This window comes from Sminthopsis crassicaudata, chromosome 2 (genome assembly GCF_048593235.1).
Source record: "Sminthopsis crassicaudata isolate SCR6 chromosome 2, ASM4859323v1, whole genome shotgun sequence".
Lineage (NCBI taxonomy): Eukaryota > Metazoa > Chordata > Mammalia > Dasyuromorphia > Dasyuridae > Sminthopsis > Sminthopsis crassicaudata.
This window is the reverse complement of record NC_133618.1, coordinates 491,828,254-491,846,562: the sequence shown is the minus strand read 5'-3', so window position 1 is coordinate 491,846,562 and position 18,309 is coordinate 491,828,254. Positions and strand designations below refer to the sequence as shown.

The following is an 18,309-nucleotide window of genomic DNA, read 5'->3' as shown; positions in this document are numbered from 1 at the left end:
CAGACCCTAAACTATGTGACATTCAAATTCAATTCAGGATTAAACAGGGCCTTTTATAACTTTGGATTATCTATTGATATGGGTATTGAGTTTTTAATATGAACATTTTAGAATTAGAGCTATAAAAATTATGAGGGTGAATTATAATGAGGTATAGCTTTAAGATACTATAATTGATACCATTCCAAGATTATCACTGGGAGGAGGAAAATTCCTTTCTTGATTTTATGAGATTTAATTTTATGCTCTTTAATCAGTCATTCAGGCAGCTAACCCTTGTGCATTATAAAAGCACCAGCAGCTTTGAAGGACAGTTCAGATTCCTGAACCTGCTTCCAATAAGATGTGGCAACTTTCACTGGTCTTGTGCTTCATCAGCTCCATCACTGCTTTTACAGGTAAGGATGAGGAGTTTTATTCCTCTTCCAAAAAATAGCCACTAAGAAGTCATGTGCTAGTTATTATTTGAGATAATCTAGACAGATGGTAGATTTCTTTTTTGTTATGAACTAAATTTTCAATAAGCAAAAGTATTTCAAGAATAAACATAAAAAGATTTTACATAAAATTGGGAATTTCTGTTGCATGAGGATTAACTAGTTTTTTGTGAAAGAATGAGGAAACAATCTGAAATTATTCAAATTTTGTTTTAATCTAGTGAATAGGTTCTTAACCAGTAGTCTGTGAGCTAATTGCTTTTTAAACATATTTCAATAATTATACTTCACTAAGTTTTATTTCCTTTGTAGTCCTGTGCATTTTTTTTATATATTTAAAAACATTATTCTGAGAAGAATTTCAGTATCACCAGATTGCCAAAGTGGCACATGACACAAAACACTCTAAAATCCCATTAACTAGAAAATACTCTGGGAAATGTCACTTAAAATAACAAAGTAGCTCTTAATCAATGTGATCCTGATGGCAAAGAAGAATGGAACAACTATCTAGTTAATACAAAATAAAAGGCAGAAGAGGAGGAGGAGAAGGAAGAAAAGGAGGAGGAGAAACAGGAGATTGGTAGGAGGAGGAGGAAAGAAGAGAAAGAGAAGAAAGAGGAAGACAGTGGGAAAGGAGAGATCAAGAAAGTGACAAAGATGGAAAGAAAAGCATTGCCTCCTTAATATTAATAAGTTCACATCTCCTGTATCCTCTTATCAAACCTTACTACTTCACTATTTTTTTCTTTTTCAATCCACTTGATGGAAACACAGAAAAGCAATTTTAGGTTTTTTTTATCAAGGGCTTTCTAAAAGTGGACTAGTTCTGGATGGCATAGATTCTGTTCCAACAGAGTTCTTCAAGCAGTGATTGGTTAAACACTTGTCAGTAAGGGAGGTGGGGATTCCTTTTAGGGGTATAAATTGGACTGCACATTTGCTAGAAGGTCTTCAAATATTAATCTAATATGATTCTAGTATTGCTTGGTATCAGTCATGAATACAGAGAGAAGAGGAAGAAGAACAAGGAAAGCACATATGTAAGGAAGATAGTGGCAAAAGTATAATCTTGAAGCATATGTAAATGGAAGGTGATAGTTTGACTTTAGTCTTTCAAAAGATGACCACCCCACACTCCTTATCCATTTATGCATCTATTACTTGATTCAATCAATCAACAATCATTTTTAAGGGCTTACTGTGAGTCAAGCTCTTTGCTAATTACTGAAGACAAAGAGAAAAGTAAATTAGTCCTTGTCCTCAAGAATTCTTCATGTTAGCCTGGGTAGATAAATATATGTATGTAAATGTCACACACATGTGTGCATATGTAAATATGCATACCACTGTGACCAAAACACTAAATCTAGAGTCAGGAAGACTCATTTTCCTGAGTTCAAATCTGGCTTCAACTACTACTTTCTAGCTGTGTTTCCCTGGGCAAGACACAACCCTGTTTGCCTCAGATTCTTTGTCTATAAGATGAACTGGAGAAGTCAATGGCAAATCACTCTAGCATTTTTGTCAAAAAAAAAAAAAAATCCAGATGTGTTCAGAAAGAGTCATATATAGCTGAAACAATTGAACAACAGTAACAGCTGGATAGTGGTGGTGGTGGGAAGAGGAAAAGCCTTCATGTAGAAGGTTGTACCTGAATAAATTAAGGTTTGGTAGAGGCTGAGATTAGGAAGGATCTCATTCTAATTATGAGAGAAACTGCCAGTGCAAATGAAGATTGACTATCAACAGAAGAAGACCTATTTGATTTGACAATAAAATGTGTATATTTTAATGCCTGAAAGTTATGCTTTACATATCAAATAGAGAAATTCATGTTTAACTGTATTTGTAATGGTGATTGAATCATTCTTTCAATTCTCAAGTAAATATTAAATGCCAAATATGTACAAGGCACAATTCTAGCTTTTAGAAGTAATGGTCAAATAAAGAAGACACTGACCCATTGTTGAGAACTTAGAATCTAGCAGACGAAAAATAATTCTGTCAAAAGCCAGAATATAAGAAACACATGGGAGGGAACTTAATGTTTATCTAATCCAACTCATAACTGAAAATGAACCCCTGCTACAAAATACTCAACAATTGGTTAAGAAATAGAAGAAAAGAGGAATCTTACTAGTTTTTGCCAAATCCAAAATTCATAATTTCATCCATAAAAACTGAAATATTTGATAATTTTGTATAATATACATTCTAATATTCCTTGCCCCACCTTTATTTCCAGTCTTTCAAAGTTTTCCCCAAAGTTTTCAAAATTGGAGTCAAGCCCTATTCCATGGTAATTATTCTTTACCTTACTTGACCATACTACTTAGGGAATCAGGAGACTTCTGAAAGTTAGGGCTCTCTCTTCCTTCAGTACTTATTAAATTTGTTTCACTTTTAGGGTGCTTTCATTTTCCTACCCAGGAGATCTAATATTGCTTTTCCATTGTGTTCTGGAAGAGAATCTCAAATAAGCATTAAGATAGCAATAATTTAAAAAAAAAATAGCAATACTTTAAAAAATTAAATAAGAACAATTTATAAACATTAATAAAGCTACAAATAGAGTGTAATGGTTTTGTAAGCTAAACTTTACCTAGTTAATAATCATCACATGATTTGTAGTAATAAGTTATATTCACAGTTTATACCTATTTCCACGTTGTGTCATGAACTTTCCAGAAGGTATCTTAAAGAGGGGAGGTTATTATTGCTCACAAATCAATGATATTTCTAAAGAAAAATGACTCATGAAGCGACTTTATGAAAAGTAACATTTGAGAATTATTATTCTTTATGTTGAAAGCCTTGGCTCTGATTCTTTGCTGAGTAAAGAAGGGAAATAATTTCCAGGATTTTTGTTTTACTCTAAATACCCTTCCATGTGTTATTTGAAAATAGACAATCAAACCAAAACAAAACAAAAGAAAACAAATGTGCATAGTGGAGAGAGCTGAAATCAGTTCCTCCCTATAGTTTCATTTAGGACCTTTTCAACTTGAAAAATTGAAATAACTGGAACTAACCTGGAAATAATTGCTGTAACTGGGGTAATATGATAAAAGAAAATGTAAGCAATAAATTGGTTTCTGATCATAAATCAAAGAGAAATGAACTGTGGGAATCAGAGAAGACAGTAAAACATGATCTTAGCATAGGTAGCTTTGTTTCTTTTGCTCACAGTCTAGGGAAGTGCCCGATTAAAATTACTAGCAACTCTCCCTCCTCATCCCCGAACTGAAAAGGCTTACTAACTGTAATACCCACAGTGCATGGTCAAGAAGGTTTGGAGATTCAGTTGACACCAATGTGTGAACCACTGCCTAATGATATGAGGAGAATTTATACCAATATTATTGGAAGTTGAATAACTTTTAAAGACTAGAACTCTACTTAACATACTGACCAACCACAATTCTAGAGCATTTTTGGTGAAACTTGTGGCTCATCTTTTCATAGAGAGAGAGATGAACTCAAAATATATATTGAGGTTTTCTGGTTTTCTTTTGTTTTGTTTTGTTTTTACTGAAGCCCAGTAGGGTAATTCACCTGCTCCCTCCCCATACACACTTGCAACAGATTTTGTTTTTCTTTCTGTCTCAATCAGGTAGCAGGAAGAGATGGAGGAAAGAGAAGGCACATTTATGTATATTTTTAAATTAACATTTAATTTGAAAAACATCTAATGATTAGGAATATTTTATTTTAAAAAAAATTGGTTGACAGAGTTGTGGCCTTCTGGTGTAGTAGTGAGACTCAACCACAGCAAATAAATAACTAAGTATCAAGTGACTAAAGATATCTAGATGAATAAAAACTGGTAGCAGAATACAATCTACCCTTCATTGGGAAGCAGGCTCAACAGTGCAGCTTGGGGACAACACCAAAATCAATAGTAACTTTGTAAATTGCCCCATCTTTGTACTTTTCCCACATGTATTTCCTATGCACATTTCCCACACTTTTCTTGGAGAACAAGTGCTTTTGTTTGAAAATGACTTCTAGTTTTATGGAAAATATTCTCTTGTTACTTTTATTGTTCTACTATTTCATGAATGCTTTTACTTTGCATTAAGCATGTTTTCTGGCTGACTAATTAAAGTAGTCTCACACATAAATACCTAAAGAAGCTTTCTAGGGATTCATGTGTGAGAGGGGCCATCAATCTCATATATAATACATACATTTAACAGCCTTTTTTCCCTTTTAAACAGGAACTTATTTAGCATTTCTAAACACTGCACAAGGGCAATAAGGCTATTTTCCCTCTATATTGCATTTATTTTATCTCAGTCACAAATATGTTTTCTAGCCACTCAGTACACATTGGATATCTGTATAACATAACTCAGACTTCTGAATAGCCTTCAGTTAAGGTCCCTGAAAACGAAGATGACTTAGATCATTAGCATGTAATTCCCCCCTATTGATTTTGTTCAGTTTATTTATTAGTACTGAGCTGGTAGGTAGGTTATCACTTTTTTACTCCTGAGTTCTGACATAAATGAAAATTACGGTGTAGGAATTCAATCACCAGTCCTCTGGCATCCTGGGGAGATCTCCTTGGTTCAGCCAGTAACAAAGTGCATTGCTATATCCCAATTTAAATGATATTAGAAAATAGTGGTATCCACGTATCATATCCTTTTATTTCCCTAAAATAAGGAAGTGGTATTGCTTTTTTGATAGACTAACAAACTCCATTCTTCTTTTATCTTTGATTTGTAGTTCTGGTAGGGACACACTCATGCCTGCATATCACAGAGAGGTACATACTATCCTGAATACCAGGACTTAGATCTTCTGTCATGTTTCTGTCCATCATTTCTTCCATTCTCTTCATGATTACTTGTAATCTGTTTTCCAGGCTCACTTTTAAATTAAAACTCCTCTCTCTGCAGTTGCAAATCAGCCATTAATTAGTAATTCAATAGCCTTTTGTCAGTCTTTGGATTGCTTGGGCTCTCTGCACCTTTGAAATATCAAAACTTTTCTTGTGAATATCTCTTCCCTAGCCTTTTATCACACTGATTTTTCTTGGTTCTCATCATTTTTCCTATATTATAACTAGGGATCCCCAAAAAAGCCTTGACTATATATATATATATCATATAAATGACTGAAATTACTGAAGAAGTTTTACATAAAAATCTATCACACATTATCACATATTCATAAAAAATTAAGAATAATATTTTAATAATGCCACTATATTAAATGTTCATAGTTTCAGAACTATTAAATTTAAAACTTTAAAAATACAGAAAAGAAATTTACATATATATACAAATATATATATATATACATAAAATATATATATGTGTATTTCTATATCTCTATGCACAAATAAAAAAACAAACACACAAAAAAGAAGAGAGACTAGAATAAGGTTTCTACCTTTATAATCCGTATCATTCTGTTTGCTACAGGGAGGTATCCCAAAGATGTTTTCAGTGGCCCCAAAGAGGATGACCTTATACCTCAATCCTTTTATTCAAATATAAATAAATATTTAATATGATCTATCTTTGGGATACTTCTTATAAACTGAGATATAGGTTATAGGTTATAGATGAATAATAGCAGAATATCAGCATACCTTGTTTGAATCTGAATTTTATTGGAAAAGATGAGAATGATATAATAATTATTCCCAGTATTTTGTTACAATTGTTACATTTGTATTATCTTTTAAAATTTGTGAACTGCTTTACATTATCTCAATTCTTCTGCCTATTCAGATATTACTTCTTAGTTTTCTTTGCTACTTCATTACCCTGCATGCTAAGGGGAAAAATTCCTCAAAATTCTGTCCTAGGCCTTCTATTTTTTTTCTTGCCTTTGTTAGTTCCTATGTACTAAATTGTCATCTCTATTGACAAAATTCCCATGTTTGTCTTGCTAATCCTAATTTCAGTCTTGAACATTAATCTTATAATACCAACTATTGTTGGACATCTCTAATTGGATAACTTGTGGGAGTTATGACTCAACATGCCCTAAATGGCATTTATTATCCCTCTACAAATATCCCCTATTTCAAAATTTCCTTATTTTTGTTGAGGACCTCAACATCTTTTTAGTGGTATAATCTTCAAACCCAAACTTGGAACAGTCATTCCATGTCTCCACCTAGAACTGAATGGGCAAAATTTAACAGACCCAAGCTCAAGCTTATTTCTTTCTGTCACAATGCTTAAAATGAAGGAAGGAAAGATAGTTTTTTTTTTTCCTTAATAGCTCCATAAATGTAGATGAACTTGAATGCAGCTGAAAAAGAGACTTGGAGTGTCCCAGAGTGATTGTTGTATAGTTCTGGAAGCAGAACTAAGATGGTAAAGAGAGGGACTCACCCAAGCTCTTCCTTAAACTCCTCTAAAATTTTAGAGCAGTAGAACTCACAAAAAGTTCATGGGAAACAATTTTTCCAGTTCATGACAATTTAGAAAGTAGGCAAGAAAAGTCTGTTGCATCAGGATGAGAATGGAAAACAGTCCAGCAGCCAGAAAAGAACAATCTAAGTATCAGAAGTCACACTCAGGATGATACAAGATTAGCAACTTCTACATTAAAGGATCAGAGGGTTTGGAATATAATATTCTTGAGGGCAAAGGAGCTAAGATTTCAAACAAAAATCACCTATCCACCCAGATATAATCCTTTTGGGGCAAAAAGGACATTTAATGAAAACAAAAAAACTTTCAAGCATTCTTGACGAAAAGACCAGAGACAAATAGATAATTTGACTTTCAAATACAAGACTCTAGAGAAGAATAAAAAATTTAATCAGTAAAGGGAAATCATAAAATAATTAATAAGATTAAATTGCTACATTCCTATGTCAAAATATGAAGCTTGTCATTATTAGGGGAGTTAAGATTATATTCAGAGGGCATAGGTGCTAGTTTAAAGTGAGGAAATAACATTTGAAAAATACTATTAACAGGTGAGTCAGGAATGTACCTGGAGAAAGGGAAAAGAAGAGATAGAATGTCATAGATTATCAAATAAAAAAAGAGGAAAAAAACTTTTATAGTGGAAGGGAAAATGGTGTTTAAGGAGGAGTGAATGAATCTTACTCTTATCAAAACTGACTCAAAGGAGGAATGACATACACATACAATTGTGTATAGAAATCGATCTTATCCTATAGGACAATAGGAAGGGAATAATAGCCATTCCCCAATGGATAAATGTTTAAAAGACAGGAACTGTTTCCAGATGAAATAATCATGATTATCTGTATCCATATGAAAAAATGCTCTAAGATCAGAGAAAAGCAAATTAAAATAATTCTGAAGTACTACCACATATCTATTTGATTGGCTAATAGGACAGAAGAAGAAAATGATAAATGTTGTAGAGGACATGGGGAAAATGAAACATTAATGCACTGTTGGTGGAGTTTGTGAATTGACTCAACATTCTATAGTACAATCTGGGAATATGATGAAAGGGCTATAAAACCATGCATATTGTTGACTTACCAACTACTAAATCTGTGTCAAAAAAAAAAAAAACAACAAAACATGTATATCTATATTCAGCCATTTTCTAGATGCAAAGAATTGGAAATTGAGAGGATGCCCATAAATTGGGGAAAAGGCTGAGTAAACTGTGGCATGTGATTATGATGAAACACTGTTGTGTTCTCAGAAGAACCTGGAAAGATTTCCATGAACTGATGCGAAGTGAAATGTACTGTGTACAAAGTAACAATGCAATGATTTATTTAAGACAAATCTGAAAGACTTATGATGTTTCAGGCAACCTATTTAGGAAAGCTGATCCAAAGAAGTCACAATGATGTCTGGTAGAATTTAAACTATTTGGCCATGGCATTTTTTCTAGTATGTAACCAATCCCACTTTAGTTTGACCCAATCTATTACCCAGGAGTAGTTTAGTGAAGATTTGCCATCAATTAAGATATCAAATGACCGCATGTCTGGGGCTCATGCCTCTTGGCTCTATATCACAGCATAATTTAAACTTCCTTATTTTGAGTTCATAATTCAGCATTCTGAAGCTAGAGAGAAATCCATCTCTGAGTCTCATTCATCTGGCACCCATCAGTGCCAAGCATAGTATACTACTGATAATAGATCTTTGGCAAATGACCGCTGACTAAATGGAGAAATCTCTAGGTTTTGCCCAGAAGAAATAGAGACTATGTGTTTTACTATTCCACTATTTTCTTACAGCACTTGTGGGATGTTGTAAAATGTACAAAACTTATTTATATAAGGTATATACCAGTTATTGTTTTCTCTTTCTTTCTCAAAGAGTACCATGACATCAGACAGGTGATGCCATAACATTCAAGTAAAATGCTATTAAGTGAGGAAAGACTGTGCAAAGTCACCACCCTCAGTTTCTCCTCTGAAGCCAGTGGCAAGATATAGATCAGGATGACGGACCTATACAGTGAAAGATCTTGGCCCTTTTAAAACTATGGTCCTTAATAGGTCTCAGTTTGGCTGAAACAATACCCAATCAGTGATTATGGCTAGGTAAGAAATGAGACAGAGGATGGCTTCTTTTACCTAGTCGTGTGTATGTGTGTGTGTGTGTGTGTGTGTGTGTATGTGTATGTGTGTGTACACACATACACATATATATGTAAATGTGGGAGGGGAAGGTGCTCAAAGTTGCTGGCCAAACAACTGATATTTATATTCACTCTGAGTATAATAGGCCCCAAAGTAAAGCTTGACCAGGATCCTGTTGATCAATCAATAAAGACACTGAAGAAATAACTTGTCAGATTTATGGATAGGGGAGGAACTCTGTAACCAACTAAAAGATAGAAAGGTTCACAATAGATAAAATGGATATTTTCTATTACATAAAATTAAAAGATTTTTGTGCAACCAATTTAGCTAAAATTAAAAGAAAAGCAAGAAACCTGGGGGAATATTTTAAGAAAAACTTTCTTTGATCAGGGTCTCATTTCTAATACAAAGGAAACTTACTCAAATTTATAAGAATATCATCCATTTCCCAATTGATAAATAGTTAAATGAGCTGGGTAGCTATAGTAGATAGAGTTCCTGGAGTTAGGAAAATTAACTTTCTGAGTTCAAGTCTGACCTCAGATATTCACTAGTTGTGTGAACTGGACAAGTCACTTAACTCTGTTTGGATCTGTTTCCTCATCTGTACAATGAACAAACCCAAATGGGGTCAAATGGGGACATGAAGAGTCAAACATAACTGAAAATAATTGAACAACAGTCAGTTTATAGATGGAATAACTCTATTATCATTAAGCATATAAGAAAATATTCTAAATCATAAAATTAGAGAAATTCAAATTGAAAACAATTCTGAAATAGTGCCTTACAACCTATCTTTTTGGCAAAGATCACTCCCCAAAATGACAAATATTAGAGAAATTATGGGAAAACAGGTTCCCTAATATATTGTTGCTAGAGTTGTGAATCAGTCTAACTAATTTGTAAAGAAATTTGAAACTAAGCGATGTTCATATCCTTTGACCCAGGAACACTGCTACTTTACTCCTATAACTCTGCATTTATCCATCTATAAAATTCAAACAATATCTACTGCTTACTTTAATAAGGGCTATGAACACAGGGTTTTGAAAACATAAAAACATTATAGAAATAGGGTTTGTTTTTATTGTTCTGAGCATTTTCATGCCCATGTTCTCCACTGAAATATGAAACAATCCAGTAGATTGCTCTTATTAACCTTCACTTACAGGTGAGAAACCTGAAGCCTAGAGAACTGTAGTCATTTTCTCAAGATTGTCCTGCTAGTTGTTGACAGACCTGCCACGTATTCCTGACTCCTTATGGTTCTGCTGCTTCTCCAGGGAAATTAACTTCTTCTCTCTCATTGTGACACAGAGCTGCAGCCTTCAACGTGGGTAGTGGACACCGAATATGGGAAAGTCCAAGGCATTGAAGAAACACTGCAAGGATTTGACACACCTGTCCATGTTTTCCTGGGTGTTCCCTTTGCCAAACCTCCTCTTGGACCCCTGAGATTTAGTCCACCACAACCTCCTGAGCCCTGGGAAGATGTGAAGAACACCACTACATATCCACCTATGTAAGCAATAATCTTCTGCATCTTTTTGGGACTTGAGATATTACCATGGGGAAAACCATGGAGAATCGTGTTGTCATTGTTGGATTAGTTTCTAGGCAAACCTTTTGAAAATCCTTCATTTTGCCTCCCCTTTTGAAATACTGTTTCTTCTCATTTTAACTCCCTTCCTTAATCCTTATCAGAGGCTGGAGGGCTTGTTGGAGAAGAAACTTTAAGGTTTTCACACTGGACTGATCCTAAGATATAATGTGATTCACCTAACCAGGGAACTTGAGCCAAAATGAATAAATAATGGGCCTACTCCAGTTTCAAACACAAATAGGTGCTATGTGCATTGATTTTTCTACTCGTTTATAGTCACATAAAGCCCTGGGCACATATTACCTGGCAGAATGGCAAGCACCCTTTGCTTCCATTAGTTAGTCATGCCAGGTGGCACTGGTCACCTCTGGTTATACAGCAGTTTGTTCATTGACCACAGTGGGTTCAGTGAATATAAAGCAAGTAATTTGGAACAAAATTACTTAGAATAAAGATGAGGGTTCTAGCACTGGCTCTACCACTTTGTAGCTGTGACCCAAGACCAGTGACTCAACCTCTCTGTGTTTTTCATTTCTACTTTAAAAATGAGAGGACTACTCCACTTACCCTATATACTCATTGTATAAATGAAATAAGGCAATGAGTACAGGAAGTGAATATAGTTAGGTACAACTCTAGAGTCCCGATTGGGCTGACTGTTCTTGGAGGAGTTACCCTAATGTTTTAAAGAGCAGAATAATTTTTACAGTACCTCCACTTTAATATGAATGTCTTCCTCCTTTTCCAATCTTGTCCTTAACACCAGTTAATATTTTATCCATAGATAAAGGTGAAAGAGACATTAGATAGCATCTATTTCTACTTTCCTATATTGCTAAAGAGAGAACTGAAGCTCAAGGGAGTTAAGTTATATGTTCAAAATCCACTAAAAATTTAGTGGGACTTTATATAAATCATAAGAAAACTAAAGAATTCAGTAATTTGTCAAATCTTCAGTACTTTTGAGGGAAAGCCAGGGTAGAGTGATGATCTGAGTCATCTTCTTGTTTCCATTATTTATTTCCAATATGACCTTGGACAACACACTTTTCTTCTCTGAGTCTCAGTTTCCTCATTTGTAAAGTAAGGATTTGATTAGTGGCCTCCAAACTTCGCAACCTCAGGCAAATTATTCTATCACTCCAAATACTGAGATGTTGCTGAAAAGAAATGATTTTCTTATGCTTCATTGAATAGGTGTGTCCAGAACCCCAATGCATCCGAATTCTTTAGGAACCTTTACTCCATTCGGAATAAAAGCATCTCATTGACATATTCCGAAGATTGTCTGTACCTAAATATTTACACGCCAGCTAACCTGACAAAGGAATCCAAGTTACCGGTAAGAAGCCTAAGGAAGGAGTGGGCTATCATTCGGAAACAGTAGATGAGTTATAGTTATCTCAGCACAGCAGGAAACAGCCCTTGGTCTGGAGGGAGTAGCAACAGATTGAGATCTCCCATGCTTAAAGGTCAGGCCTTAGTAAGGTCATTTTATTTGCCTTGCTTCACCTCAGTTTCACTCAATCATAGCTTAGGACAGAAGTGGGAACTACACACATGTATCTGGGAGGAAACAAAAGATAGCAAAATAAAAGCAAAATCCAAAAGTCTTTCAATTTGTTTTTCTACTTCAGGTCTCTCCCTTCTCCAGTCCTTCCACCACATACAGACAAGGGCAACATTGTCACTTCCTTTTTTTTTTTATTAGCGCTAGTAATAATAATAATAACACCTACCTCACAGAGCTTTGAGCATCAATAAGATAATACTAGTAAATCCATCTTTCCAGGCTTATTTTAAGTTATTTTCATTCAGGTACTTTTCAGATCAGATAAAATAACGTTTGATTTTTCCTTACACATGTCCTTCCATCTCACTCACATCTTGGGTACTTTTGCACAGGTTCTCCTGAATGCCTAGAATACTTTACTTTCCCCACCTCTGCCTCTTAGAATCCCTTCAAAGCTCCACTCAAATACCACTTCTTCCCATATGAGGTCTTTCCCGAGTTCCCCAGGGTCTACTTCCCTTCCCCCCCCAAAAAAAATTGTCTTCGATTTATTTTATACATCTTTGTATAAATTTATAATTAACATATATACATTAAGAATGTGAGCTTGATTGGAGGAAAAACAGGTTTTGACCTTATTTCCCTAGTATAAGGTATAGTGTTTGATATATAGTCTAGGTTTAATAACTTTGATGCGGAACAGAAGTGAGTACAAGCAATAATGTTGTAAAAAATTACTCAGGTATATTTTCTGTCAATAAAAAGTAATAATAAAAATAACTATTTGATGATTGTCTTATATTTGTAAAGTATCTTCATCAAAAGCCTTTCATTTATTAAATGAATGAATGAAGGTATGTAAGAGAAAACATTTCAGTGGCGTCACATGGGATCAAAATGGCAGGAGGAAAGTTTGAGGATCACAGTCATTGTATTGAGGGAAAAATTAGGATTTCGAAAAGAGAAATAATTTGCCTTGGGTCACAGGGAAAGATTGTGATACAGTCAGATTTAGAATACAGGATACCTATTGCAGGAACCTTTCCTCTATATTTACATACTTCTTTCCTGAAGAAAAGTATCATAGAGATCATAGAGTCTGGGCAGTTTAGAGATTCACTTTCTCAAGTTCCTTTCAATTCTGCCCACATTGATCCAAACTTTTTCCTCTTGATTTCCCAGGTGATGGTGTGGATCTATGGAGGGGGGCTGCTAATGGGTGAGGCTTCAACCTATGATGGACTGGCCCTCTCAGCCCTTGAGAATGTGGTGGTGGTGACCATTCAGTACCGCCTGGGAATCCTTGGGTTCTTTAGGTAAGATCTGGAGGGATGGAATTCAAATGACATCTCATAAGAAATGGGAGTCTGCCACTGGGGCTACAGTTCTGCCCTTGGTACTCTCCTTCTCTGAAATCCTGATTCTTACAGAAACTGATTTTTCAAAAGCACAAATATAGGGCACTCACCCTGAAAGGCAATATTTCTATTTCTTGCATTTACCTTCTTAGAACCTACTATATATGTAGCCATATTGTATTGCTTCAATGATGTAATTTCCATGAGGTCATAAGGCCTATGGTAAGTCTTGTGCCTTTTGCACTGTGAACATATAATTATTGCCAATGTCACTGCAATCCTGCTATCTATAGTAAGGGTTATTATTTAATATCTATCCAGTCAAAGATGGATTGAAGACCCTTTAGGTATTTTCTCCTTCCATCTGTACACATTGACCCCTTCTCATGCAAACCATACAATTTAGTTTGACAAACATTTATAAAAATTCCTGGAATGTTCGTGATTCAGAATAGGGTGGGGGCAAAAACAAGGCATGGCAATAATCTTGCTTTCAAGTAGCTTACAGTCTAAATTAGGGAGAAAGGCTAAGTAACTATGATAAATAAGGGAAAGTGAGGAAAACATAGAGGGAAGGTATGAACAATTGGAGCAAGGAAAGTCCCTTTTCATCTAATATGGGAAAATGCCCAGGGAAGGCATGGAGGGAGGCAGCACCTGTTCTGAGCTTTAAAAGAGAGAGAGAGAAAGAGAGAGAGAGAGAGAGAGAGAGAGAGAGAGAGAGAGAGAGAGAGAGAGAGAGAGAGAGAGAGAGAGACTTGGAGAAAGGTTTAAGGGGAGGGAAGAGACAAATTACTGGCGTGGGGCATGTGTGAAACAGGAGAAACCAGGATGAGAAAGTGGGGTATAGTAAAATCAAATTGGACTGAATCACAGAGTATGTGAAGGGGAATAATTGATAAAAGCCTAGCCAGGTAGGCTGAAATCAACTGATTTAGAATCTTCAGTGCTGGGGACAGGAGTTAATTTGTTAGGAAAAAAATGAGTCATTAAATTAATTTTTTTATAGAAGAAAGGAAGATATTAGGAGGCTCATTAGAATGATTTAGCTTGTAGTGATATGGGAGGTGGATGAGAGAGAAGATAAACTAGAATTAAGAACATTTTTGCACTTCACAAAATGGCCTATGTTAAAAATGATGGAATTTTTTTTTAACTGAATGCTAGTGGAGCACAAGGTCTGACATTTTTGACTAAGAAAGAAAGGCTTTAATTATATGCCCAAATATGTTTTCTTTCCTACATGATCCAGCCCGGCTAAATGTACATAGGCTAATCAACAGATTGTTGGCCAGCTGGAGAACTATAGTTCAGAGGGTTTAAAATCCATGTTTATGAAAAAAATACCCACACCTTTGGAAATCATGTCTCTTTTGAAATGTGGCTCCACAGAGTATCACATATCTAGTATTTGAGCTGCTCTAACGAAATCTACTCCAAATTCATTATAGGAAAAGCAATTGCCAAAGAAAGTGAAATTCAATTGTATTTCAAACTATTTTTGCATTCAGATATGAACATTCATTTACTTCTATGTTTCTTCAGGTGTAAAGTGAGGAGGTTAAAGTAATGAGCTTTGAGGCTGTTTCTAATTTAAATCCTTGAAGTTAGTGTCAAGAAATGAGAGGTAGTGCAGTAAAAAGGAAGATCTGACCACTGCTCTCATAACACATACAATATAAAAAGAAGGACATTTATGGATAAACGACATAAAAATAACAATATTGAAAACTGAACTGGATTTATTAGAGATAAGAAACCTCCTTATCGTTACTCCCAGTTTCCCCATGTAACTAGCTATTTTGGATAGTAATGCCAATATTTTTAATGTTTTATTTTTTATCGAAATTTATTTTACCTACTTTTAGGTAAGTGCTATTAAAGTAAGTTAAGTATCAAATGCCATTTTTGAAATAAAGTTTTTCCTGTAAGTCAATTTTCTTTCTACTGCACTACCTCTCATTTCTGGACACTAGCTTTTGTTAGAAGATTAACCTTTTGATAACCATTCCCCTTTTTTACATCCATCCATCCATCCATCCATCCATTCATCCATCCATTCATCCATCCATCTATTCATCAAACACTTATCTCTCCATTCTTCTATCTCCTCTCCTCTCCTTTGCAGCACTGGAGATGAATATGCTTTGGGAAACTGGGGTTCCTTGGACCAAGTGGCAGCACTTCAATGGGTCCAAAAGAATATTGCCAATTTTGGAGGAGACCCGAGCTTGGTGACCATCTTCGGTGAAGCATCGGGAGGTTTTAGTGCTTCGGCACTGGTGAGATTTCAGAATCTTGAGTTAAAGAGTTGTGCCAGTGTTTCTGAGCTCAGGGTGGGAGCACTAGAAACTCAGAGATTTCTGGTAAAAAAAGAGACTTATTCTTCCATCAGTATACAATGACCACAATGGTTCAAACAGTCTGTTTCATTATGTTCTGGGTAGTAGAATGTTAATGATTCAAATACAGAATTGGCCATGCCCTAGGCCCAATTTTAGATAGCTACTCATAAAGAATGTTTAATTTTTCACATGATGTTCTTTTATAATAACAATAACAACAACATATTTATATAGCATTTTAAAACCATTTTCCTCATAGACTATATGTAAAGTAGGCAATGTATGATTATTGCTCTTATTTTAAAAATGCAAAAACCAATGTCTCAGATAGATGTAGTAGCTCTAGTCTCAGTGATCTGAGACTCAAACCCATATGTCTAGATTTTAAATCCAGTGTCCTTTAATATGTCCACTAAGAAATTCAGAGTATCATGAAGATCTATATCATTTCCCTTTAAGATCATTCAGTTAATTTTATGAAGCTGCCATATTCTTAACCACATTTTACTTGACACCACCAAGGTATTGAACTAACCTAAAAGGAGTCACATAATACTTCCTGTCAATAAGTGACTAATTTCATAGAATTTCTAGTGTTCTAGCAGTAGAATTTCATTGCCTTTCATTGCTTTTGTCCTTTTCTTTCTTCCCTACTAAAGTTTATTCCACATTCCCTTTGCAAAGGTAGGTAGCATATTAAATTGAAAACTTCCATATGATTATATTTATCACATGTTTTTCTAAGAAGAGATTTTGATAAGGAGATAAAAGTACCGAGAAACCTAAATTGTGGAAGAAGGGAAGTCAATGAATGAGGAGAAAAGGCATAAACAGAATGCCTAAAACTCCAAGGGAAAAAATTGACTAGAAAATTTTGCCCAGGATTTTTTTATAAACCAGTCTGCTACATATTTCTTACTCACGTAACTCATTCTTTCTTATGTTAATAGTTTCATTTTTTAGAGTTTTTCATTGAGAAGTAAATTCCTCATTTATACATCAACATTAGAAACATCACCTCCCAAGCCCTAAAAAGAAAAAATCAATCTTAAATTAATATTTTCTATTCCTGGTCCAATAAGGTGGTCACCCCATGGTATTTCCTGGTGTATACTTTGACCCATATAACCAGGGTTCTTAAAAAATTCACTAAAGAGCCATTTTGGCATCTGGGACAAATAACATGAAACAAAAAAATAAAACATTAAGCAATATTTTAAGACAAACTAAAGAAAAGAGAAATCCCTGAGAACAAAAAACTGTGAAAAGAAAGCTTTGAGTACACTTATGTCTTCATGTTACATACATTTATTAAATTTAGCCTATGTACAAGACCGTGTGCTAAGCTCTGGGATGTAAAGATGAAAAGAAAGTCCCTGCCTTCAAGAGGTTTCTATTGTACTGGAGAGAAACAAAATGAATACAGATTATTCAGAGGCACTGCTGGGAATGCTTCCATTCCATCAAGTAGAGAACATGGAGAAGCTAAAGTAGAGCATGGCAGCCAAAGGAGGAAGTGTGCCCACTGCTGGCTTCTTCTTTTAACTAATTTTAGGTAGATTGTAGGCAGAGTCCAGTCATAAGAATTCTTGATGAGAAAAAAAAAAATAATCAGTAATTTTTCTGTAACTTCAAGTCTTTGAGAACTCTCTCAGGGTAGAGATACCCTGAGATAAGGATACCCTGATAAATTTCTTGTCTAAGGTCTCATAGCTGGTGAGTGTCGAGGGAAGAATTTGAATGCAGGTTTCTGAACTGCAGGGCTGGCCTTACATGTACCAGGGCTGCTTAAAACTTTTTCTACTGATGACCCCTTTTTGCCTGACAAATTTTTGTGTGTGCCTGGGCACATTGGCTTTTAAAGTAGGTATATCAAATATTTAAATGATAATAAATCATAATTTCGTGACTGCACATTCAATTGCACTGTATTATATGAGGTTGCAACCCACAATTTAAGGAACTTTTCCATATACTACGCCAGACTCTATTTTTCTATTTTATTTAATTGTTTAGGCAATTTGAGTTAAGTGATTTGCCTAAAGTCACACAGGCAAGTGTGTCTGAGGTCAAATTTGAACTCAGGTTCTTTGGATACTAGGCTCTAAGCTTTGTCCATTGTGCTATCTTAGTTGCCCCTCTCTGTCTCTATTTTATTTTATTTTTTACTTTTTAGTAGATTTTTTATTTTTCAAAGCAAATGCAAAAACATTTTCCAACATTCACCATTACAAAACACTCTGTTTCAAAATTTTCTCCCTCCTTCCCTACCTCCTCCTTGTTTTAGATAGCAAGTAATCTAATATAGGTTAAACATGCAATTCTTCTAAACATATTTCAACATTGATCATGCTGTGGAAGAAAAATCAGATCAAAAATGAAAAAATGAAAAAGACAAAAAAATTAAAATTAAAATAAAAAAAAAACAAGGAAGCGAACACAACAAAAACAAAAAAGGTGAAAATTCTATATAGTAATCTGCTTTCA

At 34.8% G+C, this 18,309-nt stretch overlaps 1 protein-coding gene across 1 annotated transcript in view; it reads left to right on the top strand.

Moving 5' to 3' along the window:
* The first annotated feature begins 343 nt into the window (after nt 1-343).
* The window catches only part of LOC141557585 (liver carboxylesterase 1-like), a 30,929-nt gene continuing 12,963 nt past the window's right edge, over nt 344-18,309 (top strand). The window contains 5 exon segments of the mRNA XM_074293449.1: nt 344-398; nt 10,321-10,525; nt 11,804-11,948; nt 13,302-13,435; nt 15,606-15,759. Coding sequence (XP_074149550.1) covers nt 344-398; nt 10,321-10,525; nt 11,804-11,948; nt 13,302-13,435; nt 15,606-15,759 — 693 coding nt within the window.